Genomic DNA, 22,674 nt, shown 5'->3' with positions numbered 1-22,674 from the left:
AATGCCCTCCCCTGCAGCTGGCCCTGCTCTCGTTATGGACCTAATCAGTACAACCACAGCTCTTGTAAAGACAGACCCGACAAGAGCTGGAAACATCCCCCACAGAACAAGCTCGCTCTTTGATATCATGCTAATGCCCAGTTTCTAAATATTTGCATTTTGAGTGATTCAGCTGGGTTTGTGAGAGAATGGAAAGTGGTGTTTTAGACCCTCTGTAATCCAAAACCCCTCATCTATGAAAGACGCTCCACTTGGACAGAAAGTTCTGGATGACTAATGTGAATACAGTCACTGGTTCAAAGCTAATTTGAAACATGGAGCTAGTATGCCGACCCATTCCAAAACACTAATCCTATTTGTAGCTGACACAATGGAATTGCAAGGCTCAACAAGAAAATTACTAAAACTACAGTCAAAATGTGTGTCAATGCATGTCAGTATGTGTGTATTTGTGGCACTGTATAAAATAATAATTCCCCCCAATATACTGCATGTTCATGTTTGCATGTGTGCTTCTTACCAGCAGCAGCAGCAGCACCACATCTGCATGGTCACACACACACGCTACATGCAGGGCTGTCCACAGGTCTTCGTCCTGTAGGTTGACATTCAAGCCTCGCTCAATCAGAAGTTCTGCCGCAAACACATTGTCATGGCGAGCACACTGCAGAATGCAAGGACAGTAGATTTCCTTATTGTGTGTTATTATTATTAGTTTGCATAAATGTATATTTCCTGAAGCATTGCTAACTATAAACAGTACACATGAATGGGTTCAGTGCATGTTGATTAATGTATGTGAAAAATGTATTGTCAAGCAGTTGTAATAATTACATTATTGTATTGCTACAGGGATAACTTTTGTGCAAGAATTTGTAAAATGCTAATGATAATGGCATGGAGAATGGTTATTGGGATGCCATCATGTCAGAGGACAACACCTCCTCCTTCCCTGTTTCTCAGCCATTTGTATCATATTCTCACCCTCTCAGAGCAAAATAATAGGCATTTTCTTTATTTTGTTTTCACACACATACACACTAGGGCTACTTTCTTAAATTCTGTAATCAGTCAGAAAACCCAGACTTTTTACTGCAACATTTTCTAAATGAACTGACATTTTCCAGTTTTAATCAACTGAAGAGAGAAAGATTCAGAAGCCCAGAATATATTGGGGTACCATTGTCTACATAGGAGTTTAGTCGGGCAGGTGGCCCACCTTCAACATTTTTAAAAATGAAAAAAAAAATGTCCCTGATGGACACATGCACGCATAGACAGTTGATAAAATACAACAGGGGGTTGTAATCTGTATAACCCCTTATTCGACAGAACAAAAGAAAAAACAAAGCAAAACTAGGAGGTAGGGTTGGCTGATATGATGATATGAAGATATGATTCACTGTGCAAGACTTCATACTTTTATTTCAGTATTATTAGTTCTTCATTTACCAACTGTAGATACAAATTACATTGCAGATTATGATTTTAGAGCATACTGCTAATACTTACTTTTCTTTAAGTACAACTTAAAATTACTATCTTAATATGTTTCTACTTGTAATGAATGTTCCACCAATGTGTGTGTGTGTGTGTGTGTGTGTGTGTGTGAGGGCCTGTACTTCTATTAGTCATGCTGTGGGGACAAAGCTATTCACACAAAAATAACCATTCATATTTAATTTTCGTAAGACTGATCTTTGGTTAAGGCTAGAATTAGGAATGTAGCAGTTATTGCTCAAATTGAGATTAACTCCAGGGAATGAATATATGTCAGTATAATGTCCCTTATAATTGTCAAAAACCTGTGTGTGTGTGTGTGTGTGTGTGTGTGCGTGTATCTTACCAGGTGTAGCAAGGATCCTCCAGAAGAAATGGGAGTGTTGGGGTCTACTCCCTCCTTCAGGAGACGCAACACTGCAACACAACAAACATCCATGTGTTAACGCCTGCTGTATGTGAAGACAGACAGGCTGCTTTGGGCATGTACAATAGACACATCCACACTCAGACAGACACAGATACAAACACACACACTATCCCTGTGGGGGACAGTCACTGATATAATGCTTTCTCTAGCCCCTTACCCTAACCATCACAACTAAATGCCTAACCTTAACCCTTACCCTAATCCTAACCTTAACCCAACTGTAACCTGTACCCTAAAACCAAGTCTTAACCCTCAAAAAACTGTCTCTCCCCACGGGGGACCTCAATTTTTTCCCCCAGGGTGACACAAGTCCCCATGAGTTAGTGTGCATACAGGTTAAAGTCCCCACCGGGATATAAGAACACGAAACACACACACACACACACACACACACACACACACACACACACACACACACACACACACACACATACACACACTGATCTCTGCCACTCACTCTCAGAACCAATATGTGTTGAGTGTCCTCTGACTGTCCTTGACACATGTGGATCAGTGTTAAGGCTGTGTGGTTGTGTGGCTTTGTGTTTAGTAGCTCCTTGCTCCAGCAGCAGGTCAGAAAGCTTCTGGGTTATACACATTCACATCACATACTGTGAGCTCCAGTGAGCTGCACAACCCACTTACACACTGACATAGATCTACTGAAGAAACACAAACCATTACAAACAAGTTCACGCAGTCAGCCATAAACAAATGAGCAGACAGTGGTAGGCTAAACAAGGTCACAGTGATTTTACTATACCTATACTGATATATCTTTTATTCAACATGTACAAAAAATGAATGAGAACACAGCAGGAAACAGAGAGAGAGAGAGAGAGAGAGAGAGAGAGAGAGAGAGAGAGAGAGAGAGAGAGAGAGAGAGCGTGTACTGGAGTGTGTGACAGATAAATAGAGCAGAATGGACAAACAAGAGAGGGTGAGGACAGAGGGAGATGGAGCGCTGTGGTTTGGACATATGTGATTTCACTGACAGTGACAGCACTAGATGGATACTGACTAAACCCTGGAAAACCTTATACCAGCAAAACAGCCACCACTGTCACGCAATCCCACCACACACATAGACAACACACACGCGCACACACACACACACACACACACACACACACACATACACAAACACCAGAGTCTTTCAGCAAAGCCAATGGCTCTGAGGACAGTAACCATGGTAATTACGGTGGTGATAATTCCAACTAATGAACCCTGTTGATGACCCCCATGAGGTCATTTCACTTAAAGGGTCATTATGTAGACAGACCTACGTAAATAACCTAATCCAACCCACACACAGCCACACACACACAGCAAGCATGTTTTAAAACAGTAGATGCCAGTATATCATGTGCTTAATTGAACACACTGCCACTACTAATAAATTGGTATATTGGAAGACCATTAATTTTCAGTATAAGTGTTGCCATTCTGTACTGTACACAGGGGATAAAAATAACTGGAGCACATTACAATAGTATGCAATGCAATACAACAAAACCACAATATGGACCCAAAAAACTAGCATATATATAAATCAGCACCCCTTTGACGCAGTCTCAATAATAACTGAACATGTGCCTCTCTATTCATGACCCGTTAACTTCACTAACAGCCTACAGCTGTTACACCGACTTCTCCCCACAGATCAAATACCAAATACCAAACTCTCTGCTTCTGCCTGATCCCACAAATGTAATGAAGTCTTATACAACAGCTCTGCAATAAATCCTTTTTATACCTTATAATGTTCAGTTTTTGTTTAAACTGTCTGAAAGGTGTTGGGTATGGTCATACAATTCAACAGCACTACAAACTACAGTCTCCAAAATGTGTATGTATGTGTATACTGTACGTACACGTATAGGTTTGCCTGCATCATATGTACATTTCACAGATACATATAGCCATGTATAGTGTGCACATAGTCATGCATGCATTTACACACCCACATCCACCCCATATCGACACACTGACAGTATATTATACATTAAGGCTGCTACTGTTTGTTTTCATTATAGATTAATTTATTCATTTAAAAAAAATAAGTGAATCATTGACTCTTCTAAGAAATGTCAAAAATCATCAGTTACCAGAGCCAAAATGTGGCCGACAAATAACTTATTTTTAGAGTTGAAACAATCAATCAGTCAATCGAAAGAAAAATAATCAACAAATTTTGATAAACAATTATTTGTTTTAGCAAGACAAAATTCAAAATATTTGCTGAACCTGTGATGGAAGTTTTTCACCGTTTTCTGACATTTTATAGACTATACAATGAATTGCTTGATAAAAAAACTATTAATAATAATCCATAACATAAGTATGTTATATACGTAATTGTGAGTTTCAACCACCTTGCTTTGAGTAACAGCCAAATACTGAAGGTATGAATAAGAGAAAGCATCAAATTGTAACATTTAAGAAGCTGTAACCAGCAAATGTTTGGAATTTTTATTTAAGAAATTACTTACACATTTATCAAATTATCAATATTGTCATCAGTTAGTTTTCTGTCAGTTGACTAATCAGTTAATTGACTAATCATTTTAGAAGCACATGCAGACATACCAAACAAGCCAAACGCATATTGTACACAGACATGTTCCCACTCTTCTAATGGCCTTCAGTGCTTAATGGCCTTTAAATGGTTGATGGCCGACCTTGGAGTCAATCAGCACAATTATCTCCCATTTCCTCAACATACTGTAGGGGCTCAAGACTGTAAACCACCAATTATGGCTCATCTACCGCTAAAGTCGTTACCGGGGATAATGCTCTTGCTTTCCTGTTTACCGAACAGTATATCACAGGGCTGCTCTTTAGTGAATGTAGAGCTGCAATTTTTAAATGAGGTATCATCATGATTTGCTTCTTAATAAAAATTAACTATGACGTCTGGTAAGTGTCAGTGGTCAGGACAGTCTCTGGTCTGTAAAACTTCCCATCTGTTAGAGCCAGTTAGTGCTAGTCTTTGATAGAAGAGCCTACTGGAGTTTTATTGCACATTACTGAATGTGTCTAAATAGAGGTTGAAGGCCAAGAGCTACATATTGACCCTCAGACAGTTAAAGAAAAACAGCAAAGCATTTGTCTGGCAATATGGCCATTAGGAAGCAATAGTACTGTACAATTGGTGGACTTGTCAAGACCAACCACTGTTGTAATCTGTTTGTGAAGCCCACATATCCACTGTGTCTATTTGGTATTTGCATTAGTAGTGAGTTTGCCAGCAATATTAATTCTAACTTGCTTTTAAGATTAGTGTAACTCAAAGCATAGGTTCACATATTTTTCATGTCTGTCTTAAAACAATATTCAGATGTCCACATCAACACTGAAACAGGTTTTACTTACTGTAATTGTTCCTCCTATTCATACTGGCCATCAAGGGATCCCATCCTAAGGTGCTTCCATTGGATGAGATGGAGGACAAAATCCATAGTCCCTGTTCTCAAAAATACATTCCAAGTTTAGCTGAAGATAATATGAGACTTCAGCAATCTGAGTTCAAAGTTCCAAAGTTATGGTCTTTTTAGTACAAAATCTTCATGTTACTAGCCCTCCACAGCACGGAAATACAGAATAACTGTCTATTTGTCTTGATGTTTCAACTGAAGTTCACATTAGCTTCAGATAAATGTTAAAATACAATTTTGCACAAAACAAGGATTGTGGATTTTGTCCTTCATCTCTTCCAATGGAAGTACCCTGGGAAGGGATCTCTTAAAGACCAGTATGAACAGTTTCAATGTACAATGCTTGAAGACAGGCTTAAAAAGATGTGAACCTATCCTTGAACGGTTTGACAGTGTAAATCAGTTCTCAGTAATTCCACAATTCCAACAAGTGTGTTAAATCAAAGGGATGTTAACCACACACAGAGAGAAAGCTGTATGTCAAGTAAATACCAGAATGCATACAAATTGTATTTAGGAGGTGCTGCAGGTTTACAGTAAAGAATAACAATGTCTATCTCTGTTGTAATGAAGTTGAAAGAGAAAAGGAACACTGGTCATCAAAGAGATTTATATCCACTGAATGATTTACACACCTACAGTGGCCATATGCTTGTCCCACAGCAACAACAGTAATTTTCTGTATATGTTAAATCTTTATATGTCAGTTGGTGTTTGATTATTTGCTGATCTCAAGCTTTGGTCTTGGGAGTGTGTGTGTGTGTGTGTTACCCCTCTTTCGGGAGGCTGCTGACTGGGAAATGGGGAGTGGGCACGAAGCAAAGTCGGCTGTCATTTTGTAGAAAATTGCTAAACAGCTGTTCAAGACATATGTGGAGTTTCCATGGCAACCAGATAGGAACTGGTAGCAGAGTGGAAAAGAGAGAGAGAGGAAGAGAGGGCGAGAGAGAGAAACCTAAACAAGGTATAGATTGATAGAATGACATGTGTCATGTACATAACGTTAATTAATGCTTCTCAGATTCCCACAGAAAATTTCAAAGTACACTTGACAGTAAAAAAACCCCAAAAAATTAGCACTTCTCCACTCCTGAAAAGGACATTGAGATATACTCTCCTCTGCTAAGAAATAATATCACAAACCTCCATAACAAGCCATTAAGTGATAACAATATTATTCGTTATTGAACTTGAACTTCTTGAAGTAGATATGATGCGCATGGTGAATGAGCATGTTCTGTAGATACAAGATTAAATTTACTTTTCTTCAGCCTCTCTTTTCAATTCTTTGGCTGGTCCTTATTTTACTGGACCATGATATTCCATGAATTTGATAAAATCCCTGTAATGTATCGTCCATAATATGCCACTTACAGCAGTATTGCCAATTTTCTTCATCTAGCAACCCAGCATATTCTCCCCATATACAGCATCATACCTTGGCAACCCCATATGAAATTCTGTTCAAATCCCTCACCCTTATAAATGCTTCTGTCTCTTCGGTCCTTATCACACAGTCATGGTCACAAGAGGCACCGTCTCACCTCACTGCCCCATGTTTCTGAAATGAGCTTTGACATTTTTCGTTTGTTTGATTCCTGATGAAAAAAGGTACTGTAGAGTTTTCCAATAATGCTTAACTCTAAATGCAGATTATCGTATGATGAGTTCTGTAAGATGGAACAGGAATCTCCTGCCCACTTGTTCAAAAATGAAATAATTTTATGGATTTGAGGTGTTAAAAGTCTCTGCAACGATGCCAAACATTTACAGCAAACACACCAGGGTGTTAATCCATGTTCACAAGATTACATTTGCCAAAGTATTTCAAGGACGATTCTGTAAAACGCTTCCTGCTATGTTAACTCACAACGTTGTGTAAATAGCGTCTATAAAACAAAACAGTGTATATATATTTGTACAATAATACGCTAATTATTTTTGTCCTTATTATGTCCTCCAAAGACAAAACCATTTATACTAATGATAAATGTATCATGAAATTAGCATTGTTTTGTAGTACTGTAGCTGAAGTCTCAGGAAATCCAGCATATAGACTGACTAAGAAAATGCAATTGTTTGTGAGGAGTAGAGTTAAACACTCCAGGGACTGCAAATAAGTGAATGTGTTTTTATCTGTTTTCTGTGCTGACCATATTTGGGAAATAAGTGTCATTACACACTTCTCTTCCCTCTTGGGTTTAATGTTAATTGAAATACTCAAACACAGAAACGAAATATCTAAATTGAATTTCGACTTCAAACTGAGCAGTGTAGACCTCTGTGAGAAAATGAGTTCACAAAGTACTTTTATTTTTCGTGCTCTCTTATATCCTTCCTCTCATATTAACCTGCACTGCTGAACCTCTAAAGGAACACTGATGAGTCAACAAGTGAACCAAAGGTTTAACATTAGCAGCTCAGATAAACACCACTGCTAGTGAAAAGTTTCAGTATGCTGCCTGATGATGCAGTTGACATTAAAGTGATCCCTCTTGTATCAGAGTGAGAGTCCTAAGGTTTTAAATTGTATTCCAGTAAAACATATCATGACATTTTTCTCTACCACCTCTGTGGGCCTAGACCTCGTTCTGTCAAAAACATGACAGGTGTTTGACGTATCTTTAATCCCAGCATGCTCAATTGCAGAGAAATATCAATGTATTCCTCTAACATTCATATTCACCATCTCTCCTCTTCCCTTCCCTGGTTTGTGTTTTACCATCTGGGGAGACTATATATAATTAAAATCTAAAGTGGCTGGCAGTAACAATGTGACATGTTTTCTCCACTGAACAGGACACCCGAGTGTTGGATTGACGTGAGGTGGTGATGGCTAGCTGACTGCTAAATAGACTACTACAGGATCACTACTACTCTCAGTGGTACATTGATTTTCAGCTTCAGCGCCGTCCAGCACATCTATTACAATTACATGTGTCTAGAGAACATGATTTCCTTTGAAAAACAAACAACATATAACAGAATATAGAGAAAGATACAGTTTAGCATATACCTTAGTCTGCATGAACACGTCATCATACTAGATTGCGAAATAGATTCAATGAAATACTTTAAATATTGATCTGGGTTCAAAACTGAGGACTAAGAAAGACTATGAGCACCAGTGCCACCTTTTTGCAGAATTCCTCTGAGTTAAGAGGTATTTAAGGGCTAGATTAAATGGGACAAAGGCCTGTTTAAACTTCCAGAAAATTGGCTGCTCTGTTTGTTAAGAAGCTTTGCTACACTGATCTGGAGGCGGGGACTGCATCAACACAAATGGCTGAACATTGTATAAGACTGGACATGGTGCACATGGTGTTCTTATTTTAGCCATGGTATGACTCAATTTTACTAACTGTGTCTAAAGCTATGCTCCAAAACACCATACAAGACTGAAAGCTATTACTGTTACCTCTGCTTGCTTCACTTCCTCATCATGGAGAACTGACTGAACCATGTGCTGTGCCTGCAGGATGATCTATACACACGGATCAATAATGGTAGGTGGCTAATCATAAGTGTGGCTTAACAAAAACGCAAACCAGATATGCACACACATAAACCATTATAACACTGAAACTAACTAAGCTAAGTAAGTCAATGTCAGACGATTTAACAAATGTTTATCCACCGAAAATGTGATACATGCATAACTGGAATCAGCATACAATACTAGAGCAGATGAGGGTTCAATGTTTTGCTCAAGAATACTTAGGGATGGAAATGTGCTGTTGGTGTCTAACCTGTAAACCTTGATAAAAGATGGGTTTTCAAACCATACAGGTGGCATCACAAGTAATTCCCAGATGATGTGATGTAACAGTTCACTTCAGACTCTTACTAACAGGTGGATCGTCACCATTAGTTGACTTAGAAAAACTCTTCTCCTCAAAAGAAAAGTCACCTTAAACTCACCTGAATTGCTGCTCACCTTTCTTAAGACTTCATAAATAATTAATTAATTTACACTTGCCAGGAATCATCATCTCAGTAAGAACCGCAGACATGAAAATGTCATTTTTAATCTCATTATTCTTTTGAAAGGGGAAGACATAATAAAAATTGATTGTAAGTTCCATGGCTACAAGGGCAACAGCTGCTGCTGTTCCACTTGTGTCCTGCTTTAAGTTAAGAGATTGGTTTGGGAAAAGCAATTTCACCAAATGTCAAAACGTAAGTGAGCAAGATGTTTGCATATGACATATGGGAATGGAGAATGGAGATGAGGTATAGTATGCTCCTATCTAACTATAGGGCTGTGTGTCGTTGGTATATTTTTCACCTTAACCCTACAATATCCTTCCTAACCCGATGCTTCTTTCCTGCTGCCTTTCAATTTCTTTCCAATTTTCCATTTTCCCACCGTGTTCACCCTTTCTTTTGTTCTCTACCCTGCTTCTCTTTACCTCATTCTCCTTCATCTTATTTCCTGTAAAAGACAACCCATAAGAAAATAAATCCTTGTGTGACTGTGCGTGCATACGTGTGTGTGCGTGCATACGTGTGTGTGTGTCTGTGTCTGTGTGCGTATGTGTACTTGTACTTGCTATATAGTGAGGACTGAAACATGTTTTTTACCTACAGAGTGAGGACATTTTTTGGAAAGTGAGGACATTTTAGGGTAAGGGGCTAGGGAATGCATTTTGTCAATGACGGTCCTCACAAAGATAGAAGAACAAGGATATGTGTGTGGCTGGCTGCCTTGTCAGCAGACTGAGTTTCTGCACTATCTATGAATCAAATTCTCAAGCCAGCTCACTAAATCAGGCTTTAATTGGGACATAACAAGGGTTCACCCAATCTCTGTCTATCTCTCTCATTCTATTTCCATCTCAGCCTCTTTGTTTCTTTTGTCGTTTCCTCTCCGAGTCTTATTTGGCTAATCTTTCCCTTTCTCTCATGCACACTCACAAGTTCTTAAAAAGAATGATGGGACACCAAAACATCTTTCCATCAATTTTTTCATTAATCATCACTATCTGGGAGACACAGTGCTGAAAATTGAAAACTAATCAAGCTGAGACATGCACAGTTCATTCAAGATAACGGCGATGTTAAAGATATCATTGTCTATCAGCTAACAGGCGTTCATTTTTGTTGGCCCCTTACAATGTTTTGACATAGTCTATTAGTCTCATTTCAAACTTCACACTCAAACCCTCATCTCGTGGATCCCTTTAACAATAATACAGAGAGAGCATAAAATAATCAAGAAATCGTCATATCTGATATAGATATAGACTTGCATCATAAAGAGGAAATCAGCACTCACATATCCTGTTTAATATTTCTATTGAGTTCTGCTTTCCAGGCAAGAGACTGGGGTATCTTGGCATTGTCAATGAGCCAAATGCAAATCCCTTATTCTTTTACCTCTATCCACCAGATTAACCCCTAGGCTCTCATTGCAACGAGTGTGTTTACACAATCCCTCTTCTCTTAAAATGCTTCTGTAGTAAGGGAAAAAGATCCAAAAATGTTCTCACATTACTTTGGGTAAAGTCCAAGCCTGAGGCAAATCCTATCACTCTGTACAAAAGGAGAAGAAAGCTAACTCAAGCAGCAACGGTAGCAGCAACAGTGAGAAAAACTGTTATCACTCAGCTCACCAGCACCAGTGAGGAATGCTTGAGAACCATCGTCAAGATGTAGCAAGTGCTGCTCCACACAACCAAGTGTTACCCCAAAGAGAAGACACTGGAATACAGACAGAATAACAAGACAGGCCAACAAAGAGTAACATAAATGGATCCTAAAGCTTTCAGGTATTCCCTTGACTCAAGGAGTCTGTTAGAAGTAAATCTGTCTCTCATGCAAGGACTGCTGCATGTGAGTCTACTATTTTGTTTAATCTAGGTCCAGTTCTTGCCTTGAACACCAGCAAAAGTGAGGCCTTAAGCCAAAAGAGACCTTCCCATAGCAAAAGATCTTGTAGCCTGGTACCAGTTCAGTGCCATGGGGGTGCCCTGGTGGTAGGTAGGCATTACAGCAGAGGGGTAGCAGATCTGATTCATGCCAAGCCAAGGAACCCTGGTTTCAGTCTGGCTGTTTTGGCACACCAGCTGCTCCCATAGACCAGCTGAACCTCATTGGCAGCCAGAGAGCAGAGATTAACACAGTGACCTGCAAAGACTGCTTGTAGAACTGACACAGATACACCCAGACAGCTGGGTAAATGACTGGCAATTGACTGGCATAGACAAAAAGAAAGACGGTGAGGTTGGACAAAAAATCAATGCCCTTTAGAGTAAAGACCTCTTGAATTTTATGGGTTCAACAACTATCTGATCACACAAAAACAGCCTGAGTACTTGAGTGTGTCTTTACTGGGAGCCAAGCAGGCTGCAGTCCTGCTTAGACCTGAGGCCCAATATGATTTACTGTGTGCCTGAGAAAAGCTCTCATAGTCTCATAATACACTGACAGACACAAATAAATATTCACAGACACAAATACAGACACCGAAAGGCACACAATGACATTTTTCGAGATGTTTACTAAAAGCAGTAATATACTGAGTACAAGACTCAGCAGGTGTGTGGAAGTGGGTAAAAAGTAAAGAATTAGGGCTGCAACTAATGATTATTTTATCAGACAATTATTTTATTGATTAATTGATCATTCAGTCTATAAGTGTCACAATGAAGGTTAAGCAAATGTTCTTTTAAATTATTTCTTAAATGCTCCAGTGCATGTCTTTTGACTATTATTATCTTCAATGTCATCTGTATTTACAGAAAAAAAAAATCATTCAAGTACACCCTGTGTTAGCAAGCTCCCATTTGTTTGAAACAAACGGCTGAATGGTTGAAACAATTCCCAGTATTCATTGTTCCTGGGCTAATATTTGAACATGCTGATGTTTGTTTTGATGCATTACTTTGTGTTTGTGTTGCAAATGTGAAAACACACGTGAAACTATAAACAACGGAATATTAATCTTACGTACCAGCTAATATTCACTGCTGTGTCAGCTAAGTATAGCAACCAAGCAAGAAGCTGTGTCATATGTTCTCTTGTTACTTTTGGCATTTGTTTATCTTTAAAGAAGATTTCAAACCCCCTAGTCACTGCCACTGCACAGTGCAGGTGACAGAAAACAAAGCAAATGGGCTTCTTTTACCTAGAATCCAACAGAAAGTGCCAATCTGTGGATGTACTGTTTGCTCTCAACAGCAGACATTATCATCTCTGCTAAGGTATTTTTATCCTTGAGAGCTCTTTGTATCAGGATAGATGCTCCACTCTGTTCTCCTCAGTTAAGTGGACAGCTTCCAGCAGAACAAATCGTGTGACCTGCAGTGAGCAGCACTGTTTTGGCCCACTTGTGTATGTGTGTGCGCAATATATGTGAGCCAGCACAAGCCGAGCTGGCAAATCTAGTTGCCTCAAATGTTTACTGTGTACACATCCACACACACTACTACCTTTTCACTCAACCATAAACAGACATACACCCTCATAGGTGCACCCACATACACACCTTCTTTGTCGTCATGGCGAATGATGGCATCCTGTACGACATCGGTGATGCTGAAGCAGACGTGGTGCTTCTTACGGTGGGTGGGTGGGGCTCGAACCTTGATTCCACCTTGCTGGCGCTGAAGGCTCTTTTCCCTCTCGTAGTACGCCCTTATTTGGTCACAGCGCATCCTCCTGACCAGCCGCTGGCGCTGGCCAATGGGGAGAGACTCCAGCAGACACTGGTCTATCTCCATGTTCTGACGAAAGACATTACATAGCTGGAAACAACCTGGTGAGAAATAGAGACAGAGAAAGATAGAGAGCAAGACAATGATAATGACGTTTAGTGTCAGAAAATTATATCGCTGCATAAAATTAAATGCAAATGTAATTCATTTATGCATTATTTCTTTTCATTCAGGCTCTGATGACAAGCTATCCGTGCTGAGAGTGAGAAAGACAATCTGGTGAATCAGTAAAAAACACTGCAGTCCATAGTATTTACAGTTTGATACTGAACAAATGAGACAAGGCTCAGATGGTGAAACACACTAACGTTGTCAGTTTCATCTCCAGGCAGAACTGTGTTTAAACACAGTATTGTTTTGTGTGCATGTATGTATGCTTGCATGTCTGTATCTGCAGTTTGCCCAGTTGTGTGTGGGCGATAATTTAGTATCTTTACTATAAAGGATATTTGCTGTGTCTGTTTAGCCATCAAGTGAGTTAAGCGAAGCATCAGGGCATTTTGTGTGTTGTCTCTCCTGTCCCAACAGTGTGTAGTGATTCTCCTGACTCCACATAATCTCTCTGCCTCTCAGTGGAACTTTGCCAAACAGATCTCATCACAAGGCAGCTGCTAAACCTATTAAGGTCTGCTTGGATGATTCAGATGTACAGTGCTTGTGCAGTAGGTGGGCTCAGAATGAGATTCACTGAGTGTGCTCAGGTAAAAACCAAGGGAGAAACACACTTGACATTAAAACATATTACATAAGGTGGGTTTTAAGTAAAAGTATGTACATCAATCTGGCATTGACAACTTTGATAATTTGACAAATTCAGGTCAAAGCCAACCCAGAGGAGTAAAATATGAAGAGGACGATGGCTTTGCAGAAATAGTGTGTGTTGTGTTTTTCTTTCTAACTCACCAACTCATCCCTCTTTGGCCCCTGCTGTCTCTCTACCTCATTCCTTCTTTTATCAAACTTAACTTTGCTGTTCCTTTGTTGCTTTCATTCTTTTGTGCCCATTTTGTTTTAAGTAAACTTTGTCTCTCCATTGATCTCCAGTGGTTCTCTATGTCTCAATTTCATCTCTCTCTTTCAAAGCACACATCAGTCTGTTCGTCAAGTATTGCTAGTAGGACATCTTTGAAGTACTTTATGTTATCCCCATGTTTCCCACACACCCGTCTGACTCTAGACTTTATCATCTCTCTTCATCTCTCATCATATCCACAGAGGGTCATGCAATAGTCTTTGAACAGTACTAGCATCCAGGAGAGAAAAGCAACACAACAATATGTAACATATATAAGATGGCCTTCTATAGTCCTCCAACAGACATGAGTGAACTGTTGCTACTTTGTGTCTACTTTATACAGTAAACTGCTGTTTCTCATCTGTAGGGGCCGAGGTGTGTTTGGACAAGGATCTTTATCAGGCAGAGACAAAGCCATCCAAGCAGACAAATGGAGCTACTCTGCCTCTATTTTTTTCTCTTTTTGATATACATCAACACGTTCATTCAAAACACCTGCCCCCTCCACCCCAGTTTGCCACACATACACATACACACACCTCCTGCAGAATACACAAGTGCCATCTGCTCTGGTTAGACATCTAAAAAGGTTCTTTTGTGTTCAGGTTCCAGACAAGGGGGGTCATTATTATATTTCATGCCAGGTGTCTGCTTCAACTGTATTTTATTTTAGGAACTTAGCTGAGCAGAAGCACACATACAAACACAAAAACACACTCAACCTACTGCCTTTTCCAATATCATGCGACTCCATCTCTCCTCATTCCCGTTATTGCCTCCTGTTTTCTTCTACTCTCATATATTTCTTCCCCTTCATTCTGTGTCCATAGTAGACACCTATAAGAGTGGGTGCACTGATATAAGTCGCCCTGATCTATCCTATGCTGACACATAGCTCACTGCAGAGCTAAAAAAATACATCAAGAGCATCACTCGCCACTACCCCTGGAGCATTAGGCCATATGTACGTGCACGCACACACATGCACGCCCCAGACGACTAGCCTAGTATGTCAGTCTAACAGCCAGAGGTGATTATTTTGTGAGTACCAGGCTCATTAGGTGTCTGGAAGTGGGTGAAAGGTAAAGAACTAGGGCTGCAACTAATGATTATTTTTTATTATCAATTATTTTCTTGATTAATCAATTAATCATTCAGTCTATAAAATGGCAGAAAATGATGAAAACTTCTCATCAAAATTTCATAAAGCCTAACATCATCATATCTTCATATTGCATGTTTTGTCTAAAACCCCAAAATATGGCAATACTTGCATTTTTGCTTGTAAAATAACTGATGATCAAAATAGTTCCCAATCATTTATCGACTAATTGTTTCATCTCTAAACAGAACTCACTCACTGAAGGAAAAACTGGCAGGGCTCCAAGCACAGGAATGAAAAATTGCCACATCTTCTTCTCATTTTTCATATTTGTCTTGATTGAAGGTTTACTGGTAAACTGTGAGAGTATGAGGACGAGACAGATTTGCCACACCAAGAAAAATCAGAGCCTGCAGGTTTTATTCTTTTTTTCTTTCTTCTTCTCTTTAATACTTAGGTAGTACTATGAGCAACAAAAGTAGCAGATATCATAAAGCACACTAGCTCTGTCAGTTTTACCATACAAAATATGGATATGGTGAATATGATGAACTCTGTCTGTCTCCACCTCCACATTGACTCTGTGACTGTCATCTCTTCCTTGGTTTGGCCACTTATATCCTTCACATTCTCTGTCAACCACATACATCATCTATTAAACATGCATTCAAGGCTACAGTCATATCAACCCATAAACTCCCAGCACATGAACGACGTCACTTAACATGGCATGTTGATACAGACAAGACTCACAAGACAAGACCTTAAGGTATATTACAGTAGCAGATGGATATCCACTAGAGAACACCCTGAAGTAAAATAACATTTTGTTAGTAAAGATATTTATGAAAAGTGATACAAATTCACTTGTCTAAATAAATAACGATGTATGCTCAGTGTGCTAAAAGGTTCGCTTTAACTGCACAGCAGTTCATACATGGCTCTAAATGTTGTGACATGTTGTGACTATAATATCTGCCCCTCATGACTTGTCATAACTTGCTGTGTGTTGCTTTATGTAATGTGGGTGAATGTGTTGTTAATATAAAATTATTTGTTGGTGTATCAGAAAATTCCCAGGAGCATTTCTTTGTCTTCTGTTGTAAGATGAAAACGTATGGCCAGCAGTGACAGCAAAGATCAATAAAAATTTGCCCTCAATCAATAAATACTTTAATTTCCATTTATCAAATGAAAACAGTATATAACTTCGCATCAACCTAACTGATGAAAACCCACATCAATCCTACTTAATTTTGCAAATTACTTTCAAACGTTTGTACAAAATTCCCTCAGTAGTTGGATGGAAAAACTATGACATAATGTCGGCTCTGAACAGTCATACAAAAGTAACACTGCCATTTGTCTGAATGCGAATGAGAGTGGGAAAGAACAGTAGGACTGAGTCTAATGGGAAATAGGGCTGAATGAATCTGAGAGCTGAAGTGAGCTGAGACAGAAAGAGAGGGAGGGATGGAAAGCAGTAGCTTTCTTCTCCTGCCATCCCATCTCTAGGCTATCAGTTATTGATTGAATGTGGAACATCACATGCAGGCTCCAGCTAATAACACTGACAGCACTGCAGGAGCTTGTAAATTAGAAAATAGCACACAAACACATGCACATACACACACACAGACTGCAAACTGCAGACACCATAAATGTGCAGGATATAGATGTATGTAGTAGGGAGAGATTTGGGGTTGAGACAGGTTGGCTTCTCAGAGTCAAGGAGAGACTTTATGACAGCCTAGCTCACCTCTATAATTTAATTAACTTATTTGTCCTCTTTTATTCTCACTCTTTTCTTCCTTCCTTGCCATTACCTCTCAAATATCAGCATCACTCTCCCTCATTCCTACCATGAGTCCTCATCATTCTTTGAATTCTTCACGTCACTCATTCCATCCTTACCTCATTTCCATTTCCCAATCCTGCCATTCACTCCCTCTCTCCTCTAAATCACCCTCAGTTTCTCTCCATCTGTCCTTCTCCCTCTGAAATGACTTTCTCTCTCTGTCAGCCTGTCACTCTATTATGAATATGCCAGACGCTCATGGGATCTGCATCTTTGTGGCTGTATTCCATCTTTATTTCCCTCCGCCGCTACCTGCCGCATTCACCGGTCAACTTCACACATCTGCAGCAGCTCTCTGCAGCAAGCTCACACACCCACTTACTGCACGCACACATACAGGGACACAAATATCCATTTGAAGTTTCAATTGTGCTGCTGTGTCTGCAGCTGGTGACCAGAATTCTTAAGCATGTAAACTCATACAGTATATGACACCCTGCATCTAAGTGCTAAGACAACAGGCACACACCCATGGCTGAGGCATACACAACTACAACTGCACACACACTTGCATGCACACATAAAGAGATGGTGAATGGCTACTTACAGCATTTGATGAAATGGTAGTGAGACATTTTCTGAGTAAGTCAGATAGTCCGCCAGTCAGGCAGAAAGGCTGGCAGGCAGGCAGAAAGGTAGGCAGGGAGTCAGTAAGTCAGGCAGGTAGGCAGGCAGGCAGGCAGGCAGACAGTAGGCAGCTACAGGTTCCAGCAAAACTAACTAATGCAGAGCTTGTAACCCAACAGGATGCATTATTAATCTGGCTCCCTGCATGCTATCCAAACTCTATTCCCCTATCTGCATTATTCACCAACAGCAGCAGCAGCTCCGGTTGCAGCCCATGCAGCATCTACATGCGCACAGACCCAGACTCACATACATACATACACACACACACACACACAGACATTCACTCCCTCGATCAACCCGTCGGCAAGGGGAGCTGCGGCTGTTTCTAGCTCTCGCCTACAGCCAGATAACCGCCGCACAACGTCTTCCCAGCCATGACCGATGCACGTGCTCCACTCGCGTCACTGACTGACAGCTGGCTCAACCCACCTCCCGCTCAACACACCCCCAATGACGCAATGCTCTTCACCTCCTTACACACCCCCCTCCCAGTCTCCTTCTATCACACATACACACACACACACACACACACACGCAGTGACTCATAAGGATGTACACCTCTTTGGACTATCCATGGAGAGAGCGATAAAGAGAGAAAGCAAGGCAGGTAATTGGAGAAAACAGAAGGCTATAGATAGGAATGGAAAATGGAGGAACTGCAGATACAGCAGGGGGAGACAGAGAAAGAAAAATAAGCAAGAGATGGTCTAGAGACAGGGAGAGAAGAGAGCGTTAAATTGGATAGAAGGACAGCTAAAGAGAGAGAGAGAGAAAGAGAAGCAGCTGCAGTGCGGCTTTTGGTGCGGTGACAGGTTAAGTGCTCATCAATGGTCTTAAACTGGCCACAAATTAACTACAGATAAGTGTAGTTTATTAGAACGGTAGGGCTTGAGACCAGTGCATTAACACACACTCTACCATGTGTTTATCATGCTCCAACACACACACAGTGTTAAGTGATGCCACATGCACTATGTGCTTACAGTGTCAGTGGGTCTGTAGGGCAGTCTCTATGACTTTGTGCTTTCAGGCTGATTTGCATATATGAATACCTAAGCTTTGTATTAAAAAGAGGATTTTCACGAGTAGAGGAGAGGAGATAGAGAGATGGGAGAGAGAAGTTGGGAAAAACAGCAGACCAAAGAGAAAGAGAAAAAGATAAATTGAGATAGCAAGAAAGACTGCACACACACACACACTATTGCACACTATGGACGTATGTAAAACAGCTTAATGGGGTGTGCAGTGTGTGACTAAAGCCGGATTGTGACACACATTTTAGAAATATGTGCCACGGTGCTCACACATCTGCAGGTTATACAGCATGTTGCATTTTCTGTGGGAGGTTTTTAGCTGTTATCTCCCATTGCTGTCAAACATGGGCATGTGGAGAAGGGATAAAAGAACGTGAGAAGCAGGTGAGGTTCATTTTGCGAGGGTACTGAATGAAGAGGAGCAGCAGAGCAAGCTTGAAAGAGAACGAGAGGAAGACAGAGACTGGGAGATGGATGTGTGTGTATGTGTGTGTAGTGCATGCTCGAGTAATTCCTGTCATAGGAAATCAGGTCACAGAAGCAACTTTCTGCATTTTCTGCACAACACCGCCAGATCAACTACTCCAACATCTACCTGGGTAAAATAAGATGCCAGGTTTGTGTGCGTGCGTGTGTGTGTATGCATGCATATATGCCCGAGTCTGAATGTTTGCAAAGATTGCACTATACAGACTACTAAATAAGTCATTGCTAAACACTACTCGCAGCTTGCACATGCACACACACATTCACACCTTTGCTGCCCTCACTTGCTGGGTAGTGTAGTATTTTTGGTCAAGGATAACACAATGACTACCCCATTAACACTTTACCAGTGACATCCAGACCTCACAGCAGTAGATCTGATGAGACAATGTCAGGCTTTTCCATCCGAATGTCGTGAAGAATTAATGGCTCATGCGAAATCTTGCTATCTGTGCCTGGAGCTACATGTAACATGCTGTATCAGGGAGCAGTGATGTGCTGAAACAGTGGGACAAAAGGTAACACAAGGTCTCAATGTGAGACATCCTGCTAGAAGGCAAGTCAACTCATCTCTGGTGTAACAGCGACAGGATAATGGGTTGGAGTCGCATCCTAATAATTTCTTCCTCTCTACTGCTACAATTAGGTCAAGCACCTAGGCAGTGAGGTATATAGCGATATTACAGATATTTAAATGTCTCTGTTAAAAGAAGAAAATGCAGCAATCACTGGTGAAATAGATTTTTTTAAATACAGGTAGAGAGAAAATGATTGCACAAAGAAATAACACCCATTCGACAATTCACACACCCATTTCTCAGTTTGTTTACTCCATTATCTAGTTGTGTGCAACAACATACTGTACATCTGTGCATGTTTGTATAGTATCAGAATAATGTTATGAATGGTTGCTTGTACTGTAACAAATGCTGTATTTGGCTGTGTGGAGATTGTGCCACCCTGCTTCCATACAGCAGTGACACACTCAATAACAGCTTTTTCCCCACAGGAGATGACAAATGTCACTCTATTTGACACAGTTGTCATTCTGCCATCATCACCCTCAGGTGTCAAACAATACTACGACTGTGTTACCACCATGATTTCTATGGTTACCACCCTAGAGGGTGTGCATATGCTTGCATGCGATCTTATTAACTGACAGTAATAATGTGGGATGTCTGATGCAGGAAATGTTACCAATTACGGCAAAGCCAAAGTCCCTTGGAAAGTTTGGGTGTGATGCATTACATATGAAAAGAGACTGGATTAATTATCATATGCGATATATTTACACAAATAAATATTTATTCATTTTACCAGACACATTCTGAATACTATTTGCATGTATTATGGATTGCTTAATGCTACCATGCAAATAAAGACCTTGTGTACTGGCTGGCACATGTGCACTTGCATCCACACACCCACTAAAGCTTTTTGAGCAAGCAAGCATAGTGCATTTACCAGAAACAAGAATCCCTCAAGTCCCATGGGACCATTGGACTATGTGATTACAATCTCTTGTTAATGAGAAATACTCTCTCTCTCTCTCACACACACACACAGGTTAATCCAGTGCCTTTCTATTCACTAGACTATGTTATCTCCCTCGCCTCCTTCTCTCTGTATCTTAACCCGTCTCCTCTATACCTGCATGGTCAATGAAATTTGATTGCCTTGTGGCTATTTTTCAGCAGCATTTACATTTAGTTTATTGATTTTAGGGGCACAACACTGTTGACTATTGTATCATGTTGTTCCCCCACAAGGTTCTCCTTTAAACACAGTAAAAAAAAATTATTGACCATGTGTATTGTTGCAATAGGCAGTGCTGTGGTTGTTAAGCTGAGGTGACAGCTTGTGTTTTTGTCACTACATTGGGTTTTATTGTGTACATTGTTTTTGTTAATTTTGCTACTGACAAAACACTCTGAAATGGTCCATTGTTTATTTTTGAAGTAGTTCTTTATGTGAGACTACATGTGAGATTTTCTATATTTATAAGGTTTTAACTAATTGTAAATGAAACTGTAAGGCGCATTCTTAGGCAATGCACGGAATCATTACACCACCATAATGTATCAATTATTTTAGACACATGAGCTGAGTATTTTCAGACTTGAAAACCGTTATCATTATGTTCTCTTCTTTCCGTAAGCTTACCTTCATACACACAAAGTCGCATTTGTTTTACCACATCTTTTTAGCCACGATTGTTGTTAGAATATGTAATAACTAGTTTTTAGAGTGAGCAGCCATGCATTAACAAGTGTGTTGACAGACAGTCTACACAATGAGTTACACCCTGGTGGATATTTGCTAGCTACTGAGGAAGGGAAAGATGAAAATGTGCAAGAAGTAAATGTAAAACTGAAATATTTATGACCAAATGCAACTGAAGTAGTAGTCTAAAAAACTGAACAAATATCCTTTGGCAATGCAAACACCAAAAACATTTAGATGGTGGTTAGTTTAAAGGTGTGTCTTGTTAAACTGCTCAAGTGTGCTACGTATTTAATCTAATGCCTGTGTGGTTAAGACAGATTGGCCCTTTGCCTGCTGTATGGTACTGATGTCATGCTGGTTTTCTTGACATGCTGCTGAGGTTTTGGGAGTGACGTGCTGATGTAGTTTTGCACCAGCTGTTGCCCCACCTGGTTGTTACACAAGAAGGTTGATTTAGTGTTGCTTCCCTTCCTACAAGTGTGTGTACATGCATATGTGTGTGTTGTAATATTAAAATACTGCTTTGTTCACTCCTTTATATGTTGTTTTGCTTCAGTTATGATAAAGATAGATGTATTAATAGATATTTCCTCCTGGGCTGTGATGAAGAGAGAGGTATCCAAGTATCCAGTGTTCCTTGGAACAGCAAAAAAGAAAAGACAATAATAATTGATTCATAAATAAATTTAATACACAGCAGCATCTTCCATCCACCTTTTTCTCTGAAATGTTTCTGCTGCTTCTAGCATACACACAGGCACAAACAGGGATTTTAATAGAGGACAGCAGCAACAAGACAGAAGCATTGCCCACGACAAGGACATTTAGCCTAAGTATAATACACAGACCGACTGAAGCAAAAGTTTAGAGTTGTCCATTACAAGCAAATTATGCTTTTCTAATTTTGCTCACATATTCTTGACTTTTTCCATGCAAAAATTGTAAACAGCATAAAGGAATTTGCAATGCTGCAACTCACTTGGATGTTTATCAGGGATTGGTTGATCACATTAATCTGAAGATTTATGAATTACTTAAAATATAACTGCAAATACAGTTTTCTTTAAGTGCACAGACCTCTGTGTGCATGTGTGAAATCTATTTATAATCTGGCTATCACCCTTTAGGATGGATTATATTGTAATCCAACCATTTTTTCCTCCAAAACAGCAGCTCAGTCTAGGTTTAAACTGAACAGCAGGGATTACTATTTAATATTCCTAATACTAGTTAAT

At 39.9% G+C, this 22,674-nt stretch overlaps 1 protein-coding gene across 1 annotated transcript in view; it reads right to left on the bottom strand.

Annotated features, from left to right (window-relative positions):
* myo16 (myosin XVI) overlaps positions 1 to 21,945 on the bottom strand; it is a 92,959-nt gene extending 71,014 nt beyond the window's left edge. The window contains 4 exon segments of the mRNA XM_044216300.1: positions 521 to 664; positions 1,847 to 1,917; positions 12,857 to 13,126; positions 17,608 to 21,945. Of these exon segments, the coding sequence (XP_044072235.1) occupies positions 521 to 664; positions 1,847 to 1,917; positions 12,857 to 13,126; positions 17,608 to 17,635 (513 nt within the window). The 5' untranslated portion in view covers positions 17,636 to 21,945.
* Between the last annotated feature and the right edge of the window lie 729 nt (positions 21,946 to 22,674).

The sequence above is a fragment of the Siniperca chuatsi genome, linkage group LG12 (assembly GCF_020085105.1).
Source record: "Siniperca chuatsi isolate FFG_IHB_CAS linkage group LG12, ASM2008510v1, whole genome shotgun sequence".
Classification (NCBI taxonomy): Eukaryota; Metazoa; Chordata; class Actinopteri; order Centrarchiformes; family Sinipercidae; genus Siniperca; species Siniperca chuatsi.
Note: the sequence above shows the minus strand (reverse complement) of the source record. Positions and strands in the feature narration are given on the sequence as shown.